The sequence below is a fragment of the Gobio gobio genome, assembly GCF_949357685.1.
Source record: "Gobio gobio genome assembly, chromosome: 12".
NCBI classification, from domain to species: Eukaryota; Metazoa; Chordata; class Actinopteri; order Cypriniformes; family Gobionidae; genus Gobio; species Gobio gobio.
Genome location: NC_137105.1, coordinates 45,331,193 through 45,347,793, shown reverse-complemented (window position 1 = coordinate 45,347,793; position 16,601 = coordinate 45,331,193). Strand labels below are relative to the sequence as shown.

At 38.6% G+C, this 16,601-nt stretch overlaps 1 protein-coding gene across 2 annotated transcripts in view; it reads right to left on the bottom strand.

Moving 5' to 3' along the window:
- Positions 1-16,601, bottom strand: part of usp46 (ubiquitin specific peptidase 46) — a 35,571-nt gene that overhangs the window by 9,631 nt on the left and 9,339 nt on the right. For both annotated transcript variants that reach the window (XM_079830330.1, XM_079830331.1), the window contains 3 exons: positions 15,637-15,717; positions 8,113-8,326; positions 4,341-4,582 (listed from right to left, as the gene is read on the bottom strand). In XM_079830330.1, the coding sequence (XP_079686456.1) occupies positions 4,341-4,582; positions 8,113-8,326; positions 15,637-15,717 (537 nt within the window). The remainder of the gene's footprint in view (positions 1-4,340; positions 4,583-8,112; positions 8,327-15,636; positions 15,718-16,601) is intronic.

Sequence of the window (16,601 nt, the reverse complement as noted above, 5' to 3'; positions counted from 1 at the left end):
CCCCATTAACAAAACCTCTTCAGAAACTCTGATCTCCCTCCCCACAGAGACAATCTTAGTTGTCAAGCATCTTCAAGGGGTAGAGAGATAGAGGGAACTCATTTCTGCAAAGATGATTATCACGCATTTTGGTTTCAGCTGTTTAAGGTGAATGGGCTGAACTCTGGTGACCTGATTGTCTCCTGTTGTCTCGCAGAAGATGTGAGTGAGGATGTGTTAAAGCACTGGTGTGTGATGGCGTGTTAGCACTGTTGAGTCGAGTCGAGTGGCTGTCTTAACGCAAAGAAAAAGTAGGTTAATCAACAGAGAAGACTGAAAAGTGGGCCACAGTTTCTTTCCTCAGGCAGCAAAGTTCAAACGAGTGATCGAATGTCGTTGTATAAGACCATTGAAAAAAAAAAAAACTGTCCTTCTGAGGCTGCCTAACAGAAGAGTACTGTGATGGTTTTGAAAAATGAAATACAGCTTTGCTCATACATTACATATCCCTTTTAGAATTTAGATGTTTTGCATTTTTTATATATATATATTTTTTATATTAAGTTTACTTGTGTACAGTAGTATTGCTCTGAAGAAGCTGAATAACAGATACAAGTATACTGTATATTTCACAAGACAAAACAAATATAAATATGGTACAATATTTATTTTTGTCTCATGGAATACAGAGAATCTGTAAAATAGCTCCATCAGCTGCATTAAATAAAAATAAATAAAATGATAAAATACGAACTAACACATATTTATAAGATCCTTGTTATATATGTAGAGTTCCCTCCTCTAATATTGGCACCCTTGATAAGGCAGGTGTGAAAATAAATCTGCATTGTTTCTCCTTTTGATCTTTCAATTGAAAACAAAAACAAAACAAAAATATAGCTGCAAGCAGCAATACCGGGGCCAAGCGCAAAGAAGAAGACAAGACATGCCAAAATGGCTGGCAGTATCAGATCAACTGGAGCAATGAGCAATTAATCACGTTTTAAGATGATTTTAAGCAAAAGGCTGAAAATGCATTGTAGTCTGAGAGTGTCAGACCAACTGCAACAATGAACAATTATACAGTTTAAGAAGATTAGGCAAAATGGCTGAAATATCATATATAGAGTCACTGATAATATAAGTTAATGGTTTATCACTTTTGACCAATAGGTGGCACAGATACGAAATTGATGTGGTGTGGTCAGAATAAGGGAACAATGACACATGCAAAGTTTGATGCCAATATGTCAAAGCGTTGCAGAGATACAGCCTCAAGAGTCATTTTGGCTTCATGGCTCAACTTCGTCGCTGCGGTTTACAAAAACGGTTTCATCTATTGATACAAAATCCCTAACTTTTTGTTGACACAGTCTGAAGATGATACGATTCGATTTTGGTGGAAATTGGACAAACGGTCTAGGATGAGTTTGAAAAAGTAGGTTTTGAAATAAGAACATTGAGGACAGGATGTTTGACCAAATATGGCAAAATTAGTAACTATGTTCTCGGCATGAGCCAATAAATGTATTATGACCAGTTTCATTAAACTAGGCTAATTTAATCAAAAGTTATTAGCATGTTTGTAAATTTTGTTATAACCTTTGACCACAAGGTGGCACTGCCCAAAACTTTTTGAGTACTTCAAAGCATGGTGCGGAAGACACATACCAAGTTTCGTAACGATAGACTAATGCGTTTGTAAAATATAGTATTTTAGCACAAAATTCAAAATGGCCGACAGCCAAAATGGCCGATATGGTAAAATTGAATATCAGACTTGGCATGCCTTCCTGAATCTAACGAGACCACTTTTATCATTTTCGGACAAACGGTTCAAAAGTTACAAGCAAAAACAGCCATTTTTTGTATCTCCGGACCAGTAGGTGGCGCTACGCCGAAACACTGCATGTTGCCTCAAGTCATGCTTGTGATGACATGTACCAAGTTTGGTTTGAACACGATAAAGTGTTGCGGGGATATAGCCTTAAGTGTGTTTTTGCAACCGCTACGTAAAATTTGTTTGCACGTTTATCGAAAACGATTTGATGAATCAAGTTGATTTGTAAGATTTTTTGTCAGCATCGTCTGAAGATGATCTGGTTCAATTTTCGTGCAAATCGGATGAACCGTCTAGGACGAGTTCACAAAAGTAGGTTTTTCGGTTAATTGAAAATGGCGGGGAAATATTCAAGATGGAAAATGACGTCATAGGGTGCAATCGAATTAGCATGAGCTCAGAAATTAGAGGAAAAAAGAATTTCGTTTCTAGCCCTTACGTTTCAAAAGTTATTAGCATAAACATGAGTACACATTTGGACAGGTGGTGGCGCTAGAGGGATTGAGATAGAGACACCAAAATTACCATGGTGACATACCAGACCGTCCTCTATTACACTCTAAAAAAAAAGGCTCGTAATCATAGGGGAACCTTTTTTAGTGCTATATAGCACCAATTTTGGTGCTTCAGTGGTTCTTCAGCGGTTCTTCAGAGGTGCTATATAGCACCTTAGTCAAAGAACCGGTGAAGAACCTCTGAAGAACCGCTGAAGAACCTCTGAAGAACCGCTGAAGAACCACTGAAGCACCAAAATTGGTGCTATATAGCACTAAAAAAGGTTCCCCTATGATTACGAGCCAAGAACCATTTTTGGTGCAATATAGAACCTTTTTTTTTTTAGAGTGTAGTGTGCCAAATTTCACAACTTTTTACCATACGGTTCTATGGGCTGCCATAGACTTCCATGGCGGAAGAAAAAAAGACGGGAACGGTTTCAATAGGTGCCTTCGCACCTTTGGTGCTTGGCCCCTAAAAATCACAAAATTCTAACATTCTAACAAAATTCTTTCATTGAAGAAAAATAATTGAAAATGGAGGAAAGTCTCAATCTCTCAACTAAAGATGTTGAAAATCTACCTGGAAGAGGACGTGTGTCTATAGCGTCCTTATGCATGCGAGGAGGAGAGTTTGAGTGGACAAAGACTCTCCAAGATCACAGCTGGAGAACTGCAGAGATTAGTTGAAAGCCTAAAAAATTATTATCAAACCGCATCTACAGAAAAATCCTCCTCGCTCATCCAAAAACAAACTCCAGCATATTCAGTGTCAGACACGACTGGAGCTTCAGACGAGACCTGGTTCTGTGGTCAGATCCAACTAACAAAAGAGCTTTTTGACAGCAAACGGGGATAAGAAGTCCCCCATGCCCACGGTTAAATACACCTCTGGATCTTTAATGTTGGGGGCTATTTTTTTGCTGGAGGTCCTGGACATCTTGTTCAGATTCATGGTATCAAGGATTCTAGCAAATACCAACAGATAAAAAATCAAAACCTGACGCTTCTGCTAGAAATCTTATAATGGGCCGTGGTTGGATCTTCCATCAGGACAATGATCCAAAAATGTGTGACAGAGCACAAAATAAAGCTTCTTCCATGGCCGTCCCAGTTTCCTGACCTGAGCCCTGTAGAAAATGAGTGATGAACTGAAGAGAAGAGCTGGAATCTGAAGGATCTGGAGAGGTTCTGGATGAACGAATGATCTCTGATCTCCAAACTCATCAGGCGTTACAGAAGACGACTCAGAGCTGTTATCTTGGGAAAAGGACAATGCAATAATTGGGTACCAATAATTATGGCCAAAGTGAACTAGAGAAAAACATTTATTTCATAATGAGATTTTCACTTTCAATTGTTTTACTTCAATAAAAGGTTAGAATTTTGTGCATTTTGAATGAAAGATCAAAAGGATAAACAATGCAGATTTATATTCACAGCCGCCTTACCATATTTACCAAGGGGGCCAATATTAATGGCCAGGGTTATGTAATTTTAGTATCCAAATTTACTAAACAAAGCAAATTAGCGTGAGAGCGCAATCCCATAAAAGCGCAGATGGGAATGGAAAGTTCTGCACATAATCTACTGACGACACGCAAATTAACGAACACAGACGTAGCCGGATCATTTACATAATGATCAACGCAATCTACCAGTTAGCATCTGGTTTAAGACGTGCTTTCTTTGGTTGGTAAGTAATGGCGCAAATACCAGTAAATTGACGAGAGCAATCCTTAGTAAATCACCTTGCATGATTGCTTTAAATACTCTCCTCCAATAAATTTTGCGTCTGAAAGGGAAACTCCTACAAATGCATTTGCAATAAGGTCAGCCGCAAAAATAACTGTGTCCACGTTTTTCAGCGCTAATTCTTCACTGTGTGTCTTTAGTAAATCCTGAGAGCAGTTTTTTTAACACCAAAAGAGGATTTGCGCTGGCGCAGGCTGTTATTAAATCTGGCCCTTTAACAACATTTACATCTGTGTATGAAGCAAACACTTAAGGTAACACAACACTCATACCGTCTCACAGTTGAGACAGCGCGTCTCATTGGTCAGCGTGCCCTGGAAGATGTCGTGAACCCAGGTGGGCTCGGTCTTGTTCTGTTCTGGCTCGGTGTCCGTGGCGATGGCAGTGCCGTTGTTCTTCAGCCGTCCATTCTGTTTCTCCTGTTTCTTCTCCTCTTGCAGGATGTCAGCCACCGTGTTCAGCAGGTAGTTCAGGAACTCGTGGGCATCCTGCTGCATGTAGTTATCAAACAGGTCTATAGGAAAAGCCAGAACATGTAACATAAGATATCAATCCATATCAGTTTACTTGGTGAATTTAGAAATGTAAAAGCCTTTTGGACATGGTGTGATCACGTGAACTGAGAGGAACTATGGTATTTTAGCACAATGTTGGTACATGCATGCATGGCATGTGCAATCACATAGCTAACTCTGTGTGAGTGTGTGTAGCTGGTGAAGTGACGTCTCTCTGATAGAGGTCTGTATTGTCAATTCATAGAGAGAGCCTTTTCTGGAATGAGAAAGAAGAACAAATCCTCTTTTATACTACATATTATCCCTCCCCTCTCCCTCAAAACACACACACCTGATCTGTTACACCTGCTTCTCATTCAGCATATCACACAGAGGCTTACTGTTAGTGTGCACAGATATGTTTTTTTCACATAGTCCCCTGTCTGAATGCCAGCTACAGCTCTAATAGTTGCCTAGAAAATCATGCTAACATATTTACCATCAAACACTTTATTTTGGATACACAAGCCGACTTTAAACTTCTCATAAACATGCTTTTCTGCAAATACTTACAACATCACCTGTGTGTATCTGAGGATATTTTAGCAGTTTTGTGGGATTCTGGCTTGACAACAGATGGCTTAGTCATAGCAGACAGCATATTTAACTTGATGTGAAAGAAAACGGGGACAGTACAGTCTGTTCAATATGTCTTTCTTTTGTGAATGTGTCGATCATTCGGTCAACATTGAAAACATGTTGTTTCTCGAATTTCCAGGGACACAAAATTAGATGGGTAGAACCAAATATGACATCTATTCTGATTAGGATCAAACAGATCGCAGTTCAAATAAAGTTGAAGAAAGGAGATGTTGTGCTATTCATTTAGAAAAGTGCAAGCGTCTAGATTATTTTCAAGGAGGTCTTTAATACTTTGAGCTGCTCAAAGGAATTGTGATTTCAAATCTGCCAATTTGTTTATGGCCACTCAGTTGCATTGAGCCGTAAATGCATTGTGATTAATATGATTTGGGGCTGCAGAAAAAAAATATGTCCTGATGACACTGATTGGCTGATGGCACCACAACAATTAGGGTCCTATGATTTTTGAGATGTGGAAAATGTGGACGGAATCGTACGTTTTATTAATTAATTTGATTACCACAGTTTTGATGATAAATTTGTTTTAAATCTTAAAACCATAAATCATATGAATCCTGAAAAAAATGAAAACAGATTTTAGGGGAAAAAATAAATAAGTACATAAAACAGAGTTATGTTACGTTTCATTATGATTTTGTTCATGTTCCTGTGTTTCCTGTGCAGTATTAGTTTATATATTTGCTAAGTTCTTGTTTGTCGTGCTTGATTACTGATTTCAGCTGGGTTTCCTTATTAAACCTGTGTATAAGTATTCCCTGTTTTGTTCATTCCTTTGTCAGTTCGCGTTTCAGATAATGTGGTTAATATTTTCTCCTGTTTAGTTTTAAAGGCACAATATGTAATTTTTGCTGCTAGAGGTCGCTTATTCAAAACAAAGGCGTAGCTTGATGACGCCCTGATGTGAGTCAAGCGCAGCACGCGGCTCGAGATCAGTGGAGCTTTTATTCTGCCGTCGACGAGCGCTTTGCTCATGCGAATGTGGGTGAACGCAGCACTGGTTTATCATATTAGATACATTTGAGTGTGTTACTAAGAGACACTTTTTGCACTCTGCAGTAAGCTGGATTGATATTAGGCATGGTAAATCAAGAAAACAAGATTTAAACTATAAGACTAACTGTGTTGAGCTGTTTAACAATGATTCGTTTTCTGTCGATGAATGTATCCAAACAGTTGCTCGTCTCTCTAATAAAACACATAATATATTAAAGCGTCTTTGGTGTTTCCATGGTTTCTACAAAATAAATTGAGGGTTACGTGGGTGTGATGTCATTGAAAGGCCATGTCCTGGTTAAAATAGCTGATTTCTCTGGATTTAAACATTATTGGAAACATTTGGGATAATGTAAGTACACAAATCAACAAAATATATAACATTGTTCAAGTGGTTTTTGGATATTTTAATCCAAAAATCTTCCATAGTGTGCCTTTAAGATATATCCTGAGTGTTTATTATTCAAATTAAAGACTTTGTTTGTGGGACGATTTTTGTAAACCACCATTTCATTACACTATTATTGTTAAAATTGTAATAAATCACTATTAAAGTTGTATGAATTTAATTGATATTAGACAAGCTTTTGATTATTAACATTTTATTAAATGATATGCAGAAAAATAACGGAATGCAGAAAAATAAAATGGAAAACTAGTCCGAAAAACATCCAAAATCTGTGACATCCCAAAAAATCGAATACTAGCAAAACACAAAACGCGTGTGTGTGTGTCAGTCTATATTCTATCCCGGTGGGGACTTCAACCTTAATGGACACAGACAGATGGGTATCACACTAAAGTTTCTGCATTTTAACATAAAAAAAAAAAATGAAATACAGGGCTCAACGAATTCTGTATGATTTATAAGCTTGTTTCCTCAATTTAGGTCCCCACAGTGACACGAGTCCCCATGAGTCAGTGTGCATTCAAGTTGAAGTCCCCACCGGGACAGAAAAACATGAACACAGACACACATAAGCAGTGTTTCCACCGCATGAACTTTCCCCAGGAACTAGTAACTTTGGGGTGGTACTCGGTGTGTTTCGACCGCAGGAACCAGGATCTAAGTGAAGTTCCGAGTAAATATTTCCCCCTCCAAAAGTTCCTGCTTGCGAGGTAGTACTTTTTCAAAGTTCAGGAACTTTCGGGGGTGGGACTTGTGCGTTGAACATGCTGATTGGTTGAGCTCACGCAGCATTTTATTTCAACAGGCATTTTTAAAAGTCTTTTGTGAGGATCGTTCTGCGTTCAGCAAATATCAGTCTTGCTCTTTCTGTCTGATGGCGCGCGTTCGTCTCTGCCATCTCACGGTCAATGTCCGTAATAGCTGATAACATACGTTGTCTTATTTTAAATCTAGCTTTACGAGCTTTCAGAATACGCTTTAGTATCAGGGCTCGTCTCTTTTCCGCAGTTTTGTTAATTACCTCTTTAGTAAACCAATACATAACCAGCAAAAGCAGCGCTGCTTGAATCTCAGTCACGTGCAGTCCCACGTCTCTGGACTAATTTGCCTAATCTTCACGGTACTTTAGACCGCAGTGGAAACGCAGACAATAGCAGGTCTGGGGGAAAAAAAGTTCCTGGTACAAATTGTTCCGGGTAATTTTGGTGGAAACGGGGCTATGGTTTTAAGGGTAGGGTAAGTGTAAGAGAGAATATACAGTTTGTACAGTATAAAAACCATTACGTCTATGGAGAGTCCCCACAAAGATAGCGAACCGGACGTGTGTTTGTGTAAAAACAATATATTATATGTTGCAATTTCACAGCTACTTTTAAATGGACGTCAAGGGAGAAAGATGCTTTCGTCTTCATAATGGTGTAGTTACAGTATGTATCAGCAGGGGTTAAGTAAGCCATGTTAACCCGCCAAACCTCAACTCCTCACCATTCTCCTTCCGCAGGCGTGAGATGAACTTCTTGGGAGGGATCACGCCCACCTTCTTCTTCTGTGTGGCGATGCTGTGGAAGAGGTCGGCCAGGCAGGTGAGAAGGTTCTCCTTTTTCTTCTGCTGGACTTTATAGGCCAACACATTCTCCCTGAATGGCCGGCAGAAATACAGAGCCTGCAACACTGAGTTACAGTAACATGTGTTCCCAAACTAGAGAAAAAGACACAAAGAGAGGAATTCTTTTAGGTTGAGCTAATCAATTCTTGAGCGGGAAACAGACAAAGAACACTTGGGACGCAATTAAATCTGACCTATGAAACGGAGAGATAAAATCTGGAACAGTCTATGCTGGAGGTGCGCCAGGGAAAAAGCAGGCAAAGGGTTAAACAAACGTGGATCTAGACAAGACATTTACAATCAAGAAAGACATGGAAAAACTCCCTGCTCACTGCTAAAAGCAAATCAAAGGGCTGAAAAACCAAATGGTGGAATCAAATGCTCTTTAAAAACATGACCTGCATGGGCTGAAAGAGAGCAGCACTTGCTGTTATTGTGACAACAGAGCATTGTTGCCCTTCCAAAGGCCTTTTCCTGTCAGCGCACACTGACAATGAAATGGTTCTTGGGGCTTTTTGGCATTTTTATTGACAGCGAAAGCAGAGAGATGACAGAAAATAGCCGGAAGAAGAGGGTCAGGATTATGACATGAGTATTCAGAAGTGACAGCAATGACTGATCATGAAAACACAATAAAAAAACATTTCACACCAATCGAAATGTAAGGGCCCCAATATATTTCAAGTGAAATCGAAGAATTAACTGATGTGACATAATTTTGAAACAAAATCAGGCAAAAACAAACTTGGTTTTGGAAGTTTGAAACAGCTTGCCAAAGTGTACTTTCTGGAAAAGTTTGCTATGGCTGGTATACACCTTTTTTAATCCCATTGGTCCGTGGCAATTACGTGATAGGTAGGTGTACGCGGAGGCTCCACCTTCTTTAAAGGGGCTATATGCAACTTTTTCCCCAAAATAAATGCAACAATAGCCTCTTTATTTTACCATTTATGACTCAAACATCTCCTGATGAGCATACTGACACCTTGTCTGCTCACAGTGGGTGCACCTATAAGCCTGTATCCTATTTTTCCTATTTTCTGGCGGGTCGTTTTTTCCCGCGCTGTCTGCGGATGTGACGTCACCACCGCTGCGAGAGCGAGCAGAAAATAAGAGCAGTTCTGTTTTTTGGCCACAGGTGTCAGTCGCGAGTTTAAATTTCAGAAAAACGCATATAGCCCCTTGAACATGGAAATCTTTTACGGTTCATCTCTCCTGTTCAGTCTGTCGAGGTCAGACATCCGCGAGTGAAACCATGAACACACTGGAGAGCTGCTTTATATGTTTTTCATGTTTAATACGGTAAAGCTGCTTGATATTAAGCTATTGTATAAAGTGATATATAAATAAACGTGATGGGACTTTACTGGAGTGCCGTATTGCAGAGCTTGTGCAAACATATCCACGTTACTATGATCAGATGCTTTTCTTATGCTGCGTTCACACCAAACGCGAATAGAGCGTCTGGACCGAGTGATTTCAATGTAAAGACACGTTGACGTGCGTCTGGAGGTCCTGCGGCGCGATAGACGCGTTCCACGTGGCACGTTGGACACGATTCCGCCTCATTCGTGTGTCCAGTTCGCACGAATGACGTGAATTGACTGTCTTGCGCGTTACGCGCGAGTGGTGCTTTTTGTGCATTCATGCGTTTGAAGTAGGGCTGCACGATATGAGGAAAAGCTGCGATGTGCGATAACATTGTTTAATATTGCGATGACGATATGACTTGCGATAAATATTCAAATGTGAAATGTATACTGTTCCCATGTCTTAGTGCTTTAATAGGTCGAGTTCAGTGTTGGGCAGTAACGGAATACATGTACTGGCATTAGGTATTCAGAATACATATTATGAGTAACTGTATTCCGTTACAGTTGCAATTTAAATAGTTGATATTTAGAATACAGTTACATTGTTGAAATCAATGGATAACATTAACGATACTTCTCTGTTTCATGAGTTTATTTACTCTCTAAATAAATTAAGGCAACTCGATGCATTTCTCAGAAGCCCCAAAATGAAAACGAAAAAATGCACGGTTTGCGTGATCAGTCACAATGGAGTCGGAAGAGGAGCAGCGGGAGCTAGAGGTAGAGATGGAGCCAGAATAACAGAGCCAGGGCAATAAAGCGTTTCTATCTTGGAAATTCAAAAAGCATTTCATATTAAAGAAAGAGAAGGGAGAACGAAATATAACACTGCAGTGTAACTGTGTGGCGCGGTGGTTGGGGGTGGCGGCTACACACGCACGCACGCCTATATTTTTTTATATAGCCATTATATATATAAATTAATATATATATAGGCTATATAAAAATATATATATTCGTTAAATATATTATTTGTTTATATTTTTTATTTTCAAAATGTAGGCTATTTAATTGAGATTGAGGTGTATATATACATCAAATAAATAGCCTACATTTTGAAAATAAAAAATATAAGGCTCAAACATGCGTGTTTATTTTAGTAGGCCTACTTCCGTCAGTGAAACAACATACTACAGCCTGTAAAACATTTAAATAAATATCTGTAAATAATCTAAATATAAATACAAGTTAAATATTAGTTAAATAAACTTTTTTTTATATTTCCCCACAGACGTGCGTGCGTCTTATGCCTTTGCGCTGAAAGGGATGACACGAGCAGGAAAGAAGCATCGTTTTCTAATATCTTCTTGTTTTCTCCTGATGTTCCAAAACTGATAGGCTACTTGTAGTAAAATGTGAAGAACGAAATTATCTTCCGCAGGGTCAAGAACGTAGGCTTTTTTGATTATGCGCTGTGAGAGAAAGCGAAACTAAAAATCTCCGACGTGAATGAAATACGCTACACACAAAAACCTGACCAAGTCTAATAGCAAGCACAAACTGTGTTAAATAAAGTAAAGTTTGAAGTAAAATGTATCTGTCCTACTCCGTTTTCTACTTTACCACAGTAAATGATGCGAATAGCCTACTCCTAAATAAATCAAACAAGGAAGAAACGTTTAATCCCCTGTGAGAGACGTAAATGAGGATTTAGGAAAATAAATAAGAGATTCCATGTCCAGTAGAATAAAATTGAGTAAACCTATTGTTAAATTCGTGGAAAATCGTGTGACCAGAGCACAAAACGCAAGCAAACTGAAATTTGGCTCACCACACAAAGCTTCCTCTCTCGTTCGGCATGAATCCTTATGTTTCCATGGCTGTGATGTAACATTTAATTGCGAACCTATTATTTATTTTGTAAATAAAGCTTTGTGCTTCACTCGTGTCGTAAAACAGCTTCACATACAAAAAGAAAAAAAAGTGTTTTGGCCGACCACCGCCGGTGCTCCTGCTTAGTTGACGTGCAACTTTACATTCTCCTATACGCTGATTTACCAGCCCAAGAGCCGATGGCCCCGTTTGACGTTAGCTAAATATTTTATAATATATGTTTAGTAAGCAGGATTTGATGGCCGCATTCCTACACTTATAAAACGCAATTCAATGTGGAAGTAATCCAAGTATTCAGAATACGTTACTCAGATTGGCGCATGTAAACTGTTTTCCCTTATTCATCGTGTCAGGCTGTCAGTTGCGATGTGTTCATCGCGGGAGTTCATATCGCGATGACGATGAAAATTCGATGTATCGTTCAGCCCTAGTTTGAAGCGAATTCGTGTCTGACACCCGAGTTTAATTTTTTTTACTTTGGCGTCAATTCACGCTGCGTTAACCAATCAGGAGCCTGCTTGCTGCTGTCACGTGGTGAAGTGACGAGAAACCCAGCATAAAATACTACAACCCCAAATCAGAAAATGTTGGGACAGTATGGGAAAAAAAGAAAAAAAAAGAAATGATTTCTAAATTTACTTTGACTTGTATTTCATTGCAGACAATATGAACACAAAATATTTCATGTTTTGTCTGGTCAACTTCATGTCATTTGTAAATATGCATCCTTTCCTGTCATTCAGACCTGCAACACATTTCAAAAATAGTTGGGACAGTAAAGCATTTACCACTTTGTAATGTTGCCATTCCTTTTCACAACACTTAAAAGACGTTTAGGGACTGAAGACACCAAGTGATGAAGTGTTTCAGGCGTAATTTTGTCCCATTCTTCCTGCAAACAAGTCTTAAGGTGGGCAACAGTACGGGGTCTTCGCCACACATTCTCTATTGGAGACAGGTCGGGACTGCAGGCAGGCCAGTCAAGTACCCGTACCCTCTTCCTCCGCAGCCAGGACTTTGTAATGTGTGCAGAATGTGGTTTTGCATTGTCTTGTTGAAATATGCATGGACGTCCCTGGAAAAAATGTCTTCTTGAAGGCAGCATATTATGCTCCAAAATCTCTATGTACTTTTCAGCATTAATGGTGCCTTCACAGAAGTGCAAGTTACCTTTGCCAAGGGCACTGACACAACCCCATACCATGACAGACCCTGGCTTTTGGACTTGTTGCTGGTAACAGTCTGGATGATCCTTTTCTTCTTTGGTCCGGAGCACACGGCGTCCATTCCTCCCAGAAAATACCTGAAATACTGATTTATCTGACCACAGTACACGTTTCCACTGTGTGATGGTCCATCCCAGATGCCTCCGAGCCCAGAGAAGTCGACGGCGCTTCTGGACACTGTTAACATAGGGCTTCCTTTTGGCACAGTACAGTTTTAACTGGCATTTGTGGATGTAACTACGTATTGTGGTACTTGACAAAGGTTTGCCAAAGTAGTCCTGAGCCCATGTGGTGATATCGCTTATAGATAAATGACTATTCTTGATGCAGTGCATCAAAAATCTCTTCCTATCTTTCTTTGAGGAATATTGTTTTTAAACATTTCAATAATTTTCTCACGTATTTGTTGGCAAACTGGTGATCCTCGGCCCATCTTTGCTCCTAAAGGATTAGACCTTTCTTGGATGCTGCTTTTGTACCAAATCATAATTACAATCACCTGTTGACATCACCGGTTTCAAATCACATCATTATTTAACCATTTTACCTCATTACTAGCCCTAAATTGCTCCTATCCCAACTTTTTTTAAATGTGTTGCAGGTCTGAATGACAGGAAAGGATGCATATTTACAAATGACATGAAGTTGACCAGACAAAACATGAAATATTTTGTGTTCATATTGTCTGCAATGAAATACAAGTCAAAGTAAATTTAGAAATCACTTCTTTTTTTATTTATTTGCGTTTTCCATACTGTCCCAACTTTTTCTGATTTGGGGTTGTACTATTGTGTCATAACATTTAGTTTTAAGACTTTTTCAGGATAGAATGTAGTTGTTAAAAGCTCAAATCTGTTATTTATTAATAAAGAGAGCGCCTATTTAAAAAAAATGATCTGGCGTTTGTGGAGTTGTGAGATCCAGGCGATCACCGGGCACTCATTGACCCCGGCGAGAGCAGCCTTTCCTCGGCCAGTCCTTCTGACGTTTGCCGCTGGCTCGGATGTCTCTGTAGTGGTTAAACAGGAGATAGAATTCGGCCTAACGGGCGATCTTTGGTGTCATGAATCTATAATTAGTTGTCCGCCAAATCGTTTTGACTGAGGGCAAAGAGGATTTTTTTAGGGTATTTAAATATACATGCAGTGAAGATAATGTAGGAGTTGCCTGGACCACATTTGTGTGGCTATTAATGTTTAATATATATTTTTAATAAAAATGAAGAGTGGTGTTTTATGACATATTTCTCCTGGGGCGCCTTGAACGAGCGTCTATTTCGCTTCAAATGCTCGATTTATAAGCGCATCCAATTCGCTGTGGACGCGCGAATGGATTCAAAATTTTCAAGCGTCCAACTAGATGCGGTAGACGCGATTTTGACGCTCTATTCGCGTTTGGTGTGAACGCAGCATTATGCTTTATTAAAAAAACGCTTGCCGTTTTCTAATTTTTCTTGTGCGTTTATTTTGTTATTGAGAGGAAAGCGAGCAGCACATATTTACATATTCATCTAAACGCCACTCTCAGCAGAGTAACAGTATATTGCTGATCACAGCTTGAGCGATGAACGAAAAATAACTTTGCCGTGAGTATATCGGGGCTTTAATTATTTGCAAATGTGCTGAACCTCAAAAATGTGTTTTCAAGTCACATTGAAAAAAAAATATTATTAACTTGACACATTATTAGTGCATGATTAGTATTTTGCAATGTTTAGGTGATGATACACGGGCACCTTTTTTGAGCAATGTTGCCGAGCGATGTTTCTTGGGCACTTTCCCATTGAGAATGGGCAACAAAATTCTATCTGGATCATTTAGATCGGCCATGGGCCCTGTGTCTCACCTCATTGACCATTGACGGCAACACTGCCCATCAACATTGTTCAAAAAGTTGCCCCATGTATCATCACCTTTACTTTTTTCTTGGTAACAGTATGTTTTAATTAAAATTGTTTAATTGTCATTATGGCGCCTCTTTTTTATCTCACCTTCATTGACGAAAATCACAGTTTAACCCTGATCCCTATATTGAGACAGGACACAGATGCAATCTTGCATTTCCTTCATGTGCACCAGTATGTAAAATCGGTCACACCGTCAGAGAAGCCGTCACTTTTAAAGCAGCATCCTAATATAAACTCAGAGACATTATTTGATTTTATACTAATCAATTCTCTCATTAAGTACCTTTAATTGCTTTGTTTTTTATCACCTTCCGATGGCAGTAACTTATTTATTAAAATTCATCCCCTTCCGATGGCAGTAACTCCTTAATTAAAATTAAAGCAGTTCTTTCCTTTTGCAATTCTCTTTAGACCAGAATGACAATTCTCCTTCGAATCTAAAAAAGGAACAATAATAACTGTGACCTAATTTTTGTGGCTCTCCTCCTAATCTTAATAAGCTAATATCAAGAAAAATAATAACTGTGACCTGATTTCCGTGGATCTCCATACTGAATTTACTGTTCTGTCAAAACAAGAGGCAGCTTGACCTGAAAGATTCAGCTTCAAGGCTGAACAGTAACATGTTCATTAATCAAAGCAGATGCGCTAATGGCAGTAGGAATAAATACTGCGTTGTCAAGCTGCCCTGTTCTGCAGTGAAAATCACATGCTAATATATTTTGCAGAAGAGTACAAATCAACCGCTCGTTCTCTGGAAAACAACAAATAAAGATGGCTGCCAAAGGTTGTGAACTGTGCTTTTTCACTAGTTCAGAAAAACACTCAAGCTGGTTGTTTTGCTTCGATGTCCTTCATTTACAACAATGTTGTTAAGCAATACAACATGGCATGATAACATGCACACAAATGGGAAAGCCGAGCTACTCAATATTTCACTAAACAAATATGCAAACTGTTACCATGTGTTTATTCTGTGCCCCCTAACCATGTCTTCACAACACTGGCTCACGTGTGAAGCCATGTGTCTGTCTTAGGGTTAGTCTGGCGCTGTGTGATACTTACGTTGACCAATCCAAAGTAGTGTTCATTAATGGGAAACTGCTCTGGACCAATGTCTTTCTCCAGAGCAGAGGCATTGGTGCCCTGAAATGACAGAAAACGAGGGGGGAAAAGACAATATGTTAATTATACTGAATATTCATTTTAAGACAATGTGAGAACACTCAGAGCTATAATTACATTTTAATTTATGTCTATTTAGAAAAAAAACGTTCTCTCTCTAAAACTGTGCTAACACATTAAATATTCCTTGCATTAAGCAACCAAAATGAAAATATTATAGGGATGCACTGATATGAAAACTTTGGCCGATACGATAACCAATAATTCTTTAAATTTGATAAATCTAAATTTTATATAATTTTTGAGAGCCTGATTGCGAAAACACAAAAGTCTCACCATTAAAGCCATGTCCCAAACACACAATTATAATCATGTTCTCATTATAATTTTATGCCTATATCATAGACTTGCGCTGCACATGTTGCACTGAACTGTATTTCCCTTTTTGGAAGTGATTTCAATCATATTTCAAGCAATTCAAACCCATCATGGTGAACAGTGCGCATCTGAAGTGTCTCAGCTGAAGGAAATAATCCATTATTTATCGGACACATTTTCTTATCAGGCCGATAACGAAAACATTTAAAATTAACATATATACAGATATGGCGGCCGATATATCGTGCATCTGTAAAATATTAGGAACAAAAATCACAATGTGCCATCATATTTTTATTGCAGAAGCAGTTATATGTTATATGTATATGATGTTACAGGTGACACAATGTTTGTTTTGCAGTTTTTTCTTTTTTTTATATTATATTTTTATAATATTATTAATATTTTTATAATATTAATATATATATATATATATATATATATATATATATATATATATATATATATTGGTAAAACATAATTATGGCCGGTAAGCTTTGTCAATTCACGCACCATTGACACGTGTT